The sequence below is a fragment of the Contarinia nasturtii genome, unplaced genomic scaffold, assembly GCF_009176525.2.
Source record: "Contarinia nasturtii isolate CC-2019 unplaced genomic scaffold, AAFC_CNas_1.1 Cnas_scaffold_4311, whole genome shotgun sequence".
NCBI lineage: Eukaryota > Metazoa > Arthropoda > Insecta > Diptera > Cecidomyiidae > Contarinia > Contarinia nasturtii.
In genome coordinates, this window is record NW_022201606.1 from 2942722 (window position 1) to 2950748 (window position 8027).

Consider the following 8027-nt stretch of genomic DNA (forward strand, 5'->3'; position numbering starts at 1 on the left):
ACTTTTGTGTCACAATCGTGATAAACCGATCAAATAATTATTAAAACGAAAGTGAGGCTATGTCAACCACTTCATTTTTTATTAATTTAATATTTTTGAATATTGTGCAGTAAATCTCACGAAACTTCTGGAAACTACAAAAAAAAAACAAACAATTTTTATTTTTAAAAATGTAAAAAATTAAAATATTTTTATTTCTACTGTTTTAATAATTATTTAATCGGTTTATCACGATTGTGACACGAAAGTGAGGTTATGTCAACCAATTCATTTTTATTGATTTAATATTTTTGAATATTGTGGACAGAAAATCTCACAAAATTAAAAAACAAAAAAAAAAATTATTTTCAAAAATGTAAAAAATTAAAATCTATTTATTTCTGTTTTATTTTAACAGTTTAACGCAGTTTAATCGATTCATTATGAATTTTCCAAACCGTGACGGCCATATTGTCACAAACGTCAATTAGTACTCGGAATACGCATTAGAGGTGTTGTTAGCTACGGGCATGATCAGGCTTCGACAAATTTCTTAAAAAGAACTAAATGACTAGATTCCTGTGTGTGTATATATCCAATTTCGTGCTGCCAGAACTCGCGAGTAAACGCCTGGATACTCTGGTTCTGCGCATCCATAACCCCAGCTCACAATGCCAACTAATTTCGGCTCTCCGTCATCTTGACTAAATGCAACAAGTGGACCACCACTGTCTCCTTGACATGCGTCTAATTACAAAGAGAAAAATTACCAAAATATAAATATGACTTTAATATGGCATTCGTTTATTCGATGATAAGTACCTTTGCCTCCTTTCTCGAATCCAGCACACAGCATACGCGGTGTTAATATTTCCTCATTGTATGCAATTTGGCAAATTTTTTGATTTAACAGAGGAACTTCGGCTAAATTAAAAGAATGATTATGAGTTTATCATCTAAATAGCAATTAGTAATTAGAATTACTTACTTCCACGTAATTGTGATCGAGATTCGCTTAAATTATGTGTGTCACCCCAGCCTGTCACCAACAATGTTGTATTTTCTGGGAAGATTTCATCAAAGTTATGTAGTTTGACAACTTTTTTGGTTTCATCAAGTTGAAGCGGTTCCACAAGTTCCACCAATGCATAGTCGAAATCAGTGAGTTTATTGTCGTACTTTTCATGCCGAATTATTCGCTTGATATTGATCAATTCACCATCGTTACTTCGTGAAGTTGATCCAGCTCTGATTTGAAAAATAGATAAGTCATCTTTGAAGGAGTCAGGGCTATGTTGGAGAAGAAAATATTCGACATTAATCAAAATGTATTTTGAAGCAAATGATGCGGTTTCAAATTACCTGACACAGTGGGCAGCCGTTACAATCCAATTTGATGAAATAATTGATCCACCGCAAATGTGTCTGCTATACATTTGAAATGACACCTGATAAGGTGCCTGGGTGATATTCATGGGAAATCCTCCAACGATTCTTCCATCGAGCTGAGGTTTTGGCCGATACACTTTCAATTTAAATCCAAATTAGTTTTAGTTTACTGATAAATACACAATATATAATTCATTTTAAGTACCTGTCGCACACGACACACACACTACCAATAATAATAGTTTCGAAATCTGCATCACAAACATGTTGAACAAGAGAAATCACTATAACACTAAATTAGGAAAAAATTAATTTCAATGAGAAAATTGATCATCAACGCAAAATAATTTGTGATTGATTTGAGAGGTTTACTTACGCTTATATACTGATTACCGTTGAATACAAAAGCGAAGTTCTATGCCGCCTGAGCACTTTATCATTTTATCAGCATGATCTGTGCCTGCGATTTGTGTACTTGAAAGACATTCAAATGATGAAAAACGCACCGTAGGCACTTCATTTTTATGGTTGGAAACTTACGCACCAAGGACGTTCCGAAGGTTCAAATTTTGAGTGACTAAATTATTCCATTGAATAGTATTCATTCATTCAATGAACGCCTTATCGGTTGCCTATTGCAAAGTAAAAAATGATAGAGGAAACGATTGAATTCATTGTTTTATGACCGAGATGATCAAAAATATTTAACAGATAGTCATTATCTCAAAGACAGTATAAGAACAATTTCCTGTCATATCATCAGAGTAAAAATGTCGAAAAAAAGCAGCTCAAATACACGAAGCCTGAAAATTGCTCCTCTGTACATATTAAGAATTAAATAAAACATTCGTATTTAGAACAAAATCAGACTACTCATGTTTTATTGTAAATATTTCAGTCAATCGAACCATTCATAAAATACCATTTACCTCATTCATTCATAAAAGTCGGTGCTTCAATACCATAGTAACAGTTTATTGCATTTTTATGTACGATTCACCTGTGGATCGAAATAGCAATCGATTCAATCGAATGCAACACATATTATTATGTCTGTTTACATCTAGATGAAAAATGCAGCTGGTGTGTTTTGAATTTCCTAACCGGTCGATATTACAATTAGGTGGTGGAGATTTGTTTGTTTTTTTATTCAACTGGTAAACAAACGCAACCGCTCACGCAGGATTCTTAACATACTGTTTGATCGATAATTGTTTTGACATTTTTAATCTGCGCACTGTGCCCATTTTCATTCAAAAGAGAAATTCCTCCGCAAACGAATGCATTAAAATTCACTTTGTGGACATTTTTAAAGAAAATTCAACAAACACAACAATTTGAATTGAATTAAATTTTTGTGATTAAGTGTTGTGTGAAAGATTACAAAGACAGATGAAATCCAATTTCGGTGTAATCTAATTGGTTTCGTCCGTAATTAAAAATTAAGAATGTTTGTTCTGAAGCAACGATTCGGGCACATTTCTAGTGGCGAGAACTCCGAAGAAGATGTATCTGAAGGCGATGTTTTACAAGTAAAGGACTCTTTCTTTGATTTTTAATAGAGAATTTATTGGGAAAAAGTATATTTATTTCTAAAAAAAATCTTATAATTGTTGGATATTAAATATACTGAAACATTTCAATGTGGAGGCATTTTTCATAGATATCGATTTAATAATGGATTCGATGATTTTGTTGTCATCACTACGTTTGTGTGCCTTTACTTTCTGAAGGCATTCATTGTACTTTTTCAAATAATAACAAGAATTTTGTGTATCCCAATAATACTAATATATCTAATTACGAAGAAATTGAATGTTTTTCATGCAAGCTTTCATCTATTTGTAGTAGATAACAACCATTTTTTTATTTTAAACATACCTTTGTCCATTGGATTTTGAAATTTCACATAGCTTTTTATTGATTCGAATGCCACAATTTATTTTCTTTCTGTGCACATATTTCGCCTTTTTACGTGTTTGAGCCACTTTTATTTGAACTTGTCATATTAACAGGGCTGTAATTTTTACTCTGTCAGTGTGCGCACATAGTAGTGTGTACACTGTACACTCACATTTCATGTACGACGCACATAATGCTTGTGTTTTCAATGTGCACGCACACTTAGCCACAAGTTTGACATTTTTGACCGTTGTCCAAAAATTGTAAACCATCCTTTGAGATGTCAAACTTTTGTGCAAGTGTACGTCGCACATTGAAAATACAAGCATTGTGTGCATCGCACATGGAATGTGAGTGTACACACTACTATGTGCGCACACTGACAGAGTAAAAATTACAGCCCTGCATATTAAAAAAGGTAATTCAGTGCTTGCCGCAATGCACTTAGCTTTCTTTTTAATTAACTGCCAAAAACAACGCTGAGTGATTACTCTGTTGTATAACTTACGTATACACATTTCTGATTCAAATATATTAAAATAGCAAGTATGTTTATTTTGCCAAAGCTACAAAATGACGTCAGCCCAAAATATGTATTGTGTAAATTACATTTGGAATGTGTTGTTTTTTTGTCAAATTATTGTTCTTAAACCTTAACGTTTATTGTAAACGGCGATGTTGAATCAGTTGATTTTATAAATATCTTGATGTGACGCAGAGTAATGTTCCTGTTGTGATTCAATCAAATAACAAAGATAATTGTGTCTGAATAAACAAAACTTGGGTAATTTCAATTTTCGACAAATTTTAAATGTTTTTATTTTGAAAAGGGGAAGATAGCTGTAAATCAAGAAAAAGTCACACGTTAGTCTGTTTTTCCGGTTGTTGTTAAAAAAAGTTTCACATATCCGAAAAACTTCCTCCCAACTACTCTTATACATTTATAATAATTTACGAATGATAAATAAGATTTTGATGCGCCACTCAGAAAATCAACAATCCAAATTGTTTGTTTGGTTATCATAAAATTTTAATAACATACATTAATCACACGTTTGAGATAAAGACCTATCACATTTCCAAGATTGTGTTATTTGACTTGGAAATGTTAATTTATATACCAGTTTTTTCCTTTATCCAATCCAGAAGCACTTGTACTCGAGTGTAGACACCTGTAAAATGAGGTGCAGCGCATTCATAGCCCCAAGACACGATTCCACATAGTTTTGGAGTTTTATTTTGTCCGATGCAAGCTAATGGACCGCCTGAGTCACCTGCGCACGCATCGAAACCGCCGAAGTCGTACCCGGCGCACATCATACGTGGGGTGATACCACCGAGCATTTTGTAATCATTGTTACATTTTTCTTGATTCACGATTGGAACCTCTACTGCTCTAAGAGCGTTTCTTTGAAATCGGAATGCGCTGGGTAGTTGTGTGTCTCCCCACCCGGATACGAGACACATTGAATTATCAGCAAAACTTTCATTCGCTTTTGGCAATGCAATCGCTTGAATTGAATTACTTAATTTTAATCGGTCCGCTAATTCGATTACAGCAATGTCATAATCTAAACTTTCCCGACTGTAGTTTTGATGCCTAATAATCTTCAAGGCATTGATTTTTTCACCGCCGCGATTGTTGAAAGATGTACCCACTAAAATTTTGAGGTTTTGGGTTTTCAAATTGCTGTAATCGTTAAGGAATGAATGAATATGTTCACCTCTTGTTTCATATAAAATGCAAAACTCACTCAGTACAATGACAAGCAGTTATAATAAATTTGTTACTTATTATGGAACCACCGCAAAAGTGATACGTTTTATGCCCACTCAAAACTTGTAATGATACCTGATACGGTATTGTTTTTATGGACATAGGAACACCACCAACGATTCGACCAGACCAGTCGCCTATTGATGAAAATCACAATTTCTCAGATTTTTTTCAATCGACATTTTGAATTGATTAACAATATTTACCTGAGGCGATTTGAACTGTTAATACTGCGATTAACGTAAACACGTAAATTTTCGAACACATATTTTACTTCTTCGTTCCTATTTGAAAATAAAATGTTTTGTCGAAGAGTTAATATATTCCAACCGAACGTGCCACGCTTGTCTCAGAATATGACTGTATGACACCAAAATATTTCTCTTATAAATGATTTACTCAAAAAAGTAATTAAGCAACAATCAGTTTATCTTTGAATTTTATTGCACCGGCCGGCACCGGCAATTCTTTTCTTTTTAACGCACGTACTTGTTTATTAACAGAATTTTCAAAGCGATATATCGCACTTAGTCATATATTACCTTTAAATTAAAATTATGCTTTGTATGGTTATATGATAACTCGCTACCGGTTGATAGTTTAAATTAATAAATTTCTTGATAGATGTTGATCATCCGGCAAGTGGATTATCATTATCATGAATGATTTTTTTTAATGAAGTGTTTGTTATTGAAAAAAATGTGTTGTTCTTGCTCGCTACTTCCCAGATTTGATATTTACAACTAAATTCATCGGATGAAATGCAAAACAATAGAATGATTTCCGTTTTGCCAATAAGATATCTACTATATTTATGGTTTAAAAATCGGTATTTGCTTTTCTTACAAGATTTTCGAGAGAGAAAAAAACGTTGCTGATATTTTGTTTAAGTTAATTTGAGTTGTTTATATTTATTTTGATTTCTTATTATCTAAATTTTCCACAAATTATTGCGATGGTTAAATTTTAACCAAAAAGAATTGATGTGTATCACAACTAAGCTTAGAGTCCAGTATGTTCATTAATCCATTCACGGGCTTCTGTAACGCGAGAGTAAACGCCTGGATAGTGTGGTTTAGCGCAACCATAACCCCAGCTAACAACTCCAACCAACTTTGGATTTTCGTTGGACTTATCAAAAGCGACAAGTGGACCTCCACTGTCTCCTTGACATGCGTCTAATTACAAAGAGAAAAATTACCAAAATATAAATATGACTTTAATATGGCATTCGTTTATTCGATGATAAGTACCTTTGCCTCCTTTGTCGAATCCAGCACAGATCATACGTGGGGTGACACCACCGAAACGTTGATATGCCTTCATGCATTTTTCTTGATTTACAATTGGTACTTCAGCGCCTCGAAGTTTAAGTCTTGATTCAGACGAATGAGTGTCACCCCAGCCTGTCACCAGCGTCATTGTGTTGTCGGCTAATTTTTCTTCTTCTTGGTTTGGCAATGCAACTGTTTTGGCATATTCATTAAATTCAATGCTTTCTTGAAGTTCAAGCAAAGAGAAATCGTAGTCAATTGTTTTCGAATTGTAATTTTCGTGTTGAACAATTCGCTTGACTTTGTGTATTTCACCACCCTTGCTGTACAATGAGCTACCAATTCGGACGAGAATATTTTTTGCGTTGGGAACAGCACTGTGGCAATAAAAAGCAGTTTAAATTAACGGAAATATGCAAACAACAAACAATATCAGTTTGTATCAATCAAACCATTATGAAACTTACGCAGTACAATGGGCAGCAGTCAACAGCCATTTTTCAGAAATTATAGATGCACCACAAAAGTGTTGACCACGCGTTTGAAGTGAGGCTTGCCATGGCACTTGGGTGATATCAATTTCAAATCTAAACAAGAAAATCCAAATTAATTCAAATTTACAATTTTTTTTGTATCGAATGAAAATAATCGAATAAATCTAAGAAAATTATAATTACCCGCCAACAATTCTTCCATCCAATTGCGGTTTTTGTAGTTCAAAATCGACAAATGCGCCTATATATACATAACACAGGAATAAAACAATTGATTAGCACTTTGATTATTGAATTTTGAGCAATTTTTCTTCCGAAAAAATACCTGAGACGAACAAAACTGTTGACATCAACAGACAGACTTTTGCAATGAACATTTTTAAGAGTTGCTTAGAAACTGATTTTCTTTCGAAAACAAATAATTGCCCTCAACAAAAGTTGTGTGTCGCTTGTGCTCGAACAACTGAATGTCTTTCCGAACAATTTGATTCATTTATATAGCGTTGAAAGTTTAGATGCTTGTAATGATATCGCAAATCCCTATCGATGGATTACTGTTTTTTTTTTAATATTCAACTATGTCGCTTATCCGCTTATCAGATTGGCCGGAAAATAGCAATCTATCAAAATGTAGACAATGGAAGAAGTGCGTGAAACGCAATTCATTCGTCGCGCTAAAGGTGTAAAGTGCAAAATTATGAGTTCAATGTATGTGAGCTCTGATTGAAATACTATAAAACTTTTGGTCGGAAATTAGCAGCAAGTATTTTTAAGTGATCATAAATTAATTCGCAACATATTGATTTGGTAATGATGATTTACTTATTGTTATCGGAAGTATTCGGTTGATCAGCTGACCAGATGAGATCATCATGCAAGCATTTTTTTGAAGCCACTTAACGTCTTATTCGCACAGGATATTGAACATGCGAATTTTGAAAACGCAATAACCTCAACTCAACTTAAAGTAAATTAAATTGCGCTTTAGTCTTTGATAAGTAATTTCGATCAATCAATCATCATAGATTTGTGGAAGATATAGAATTGCAAGTGATTATTGGTAGGCACACTTCATTTGTTTCAGCTCATTCCACAACAAGAAAAAAATCACTTCGACTGAAGTGGATAAGTGTGCAATTGAGATATACTGGAATTTTAAGATCTTCTATGTTTATATGGAATAGATGACCGACTTTTTCCTGTTATAAACAA

At 33.5% G+C, this 8027-nt stretch overlaps 2 protein-coding genes across 2 annotated transcripts in view; both read right to left on the bottom strand.

Annotated features, from left to right (window-relative positions):
• Nucleotides 1-7269, bottom strand: part of LOC116350941 (polyserase-2-like) — a 13168-nt gene extending 5899 nt beyond the window's left edge. The window contains exons 1-13 of the mRNA XM_031782950.1: nt 7141-7269; nt 6999-7056; nt 6789-6908; nt 6301-6698; nt 6060-6225; nt 5254-5331; nt 5123-5184; nt 4392-4928; nt 1342-1504; nt 968-1269; nt 802-903; nt 552-726; nt 121-134 (exon numbers count right to left, since the gene is read on the bottom strand). Coding sequence (XP_031638810.1) covers nt 121-134; nt 552-726; nt 802-903; nt 968-1269; nt 1342-1504; nt 4392-4928; nt 5123-5184; nt 5254-5331; nt 6060-6225; nt 6301-6698; nt 6789-6908; nt 6999-7056; nt 7141-7192 — 2227 coding nt within the window. The 5' untranslated portion in view covers nt 7193-7269. The remainder of the gene's footprint in view (nt 1-120; nt 135-551; nt 727-801; nt 904-967; nt 1270-1341; nt 1505-4391; nt 4929-5122; nt 5185-5253; nt 5332-6059; nt 6226-6300; nt 6699-6788; nt 6909-6998; nt 7057-7140) is intronic.
• LOC116350563 (trypsin-1-like) lies at nt 4136-5386 on the bottom strand. Its single transcript, XM_031782377.1, has 3 exons — nt 5254-5386; nt 5025-5184; nt 4136-4960 (listed from the first exon to the last, which is right to left on the bottom strand). Exons 1-3 carry the CDS (start codon nt 5312-5314, stop codon nt 4384-4386), a joined length of 798 nt encoding a protein of 265 aa, XP_031638237.1. The 5' UTR covers nt 5315-5386; the 3' UTR covers nt 4136-4383.
• Nucleotides 7270-8027: the final 758 nt, after the last annotated feature.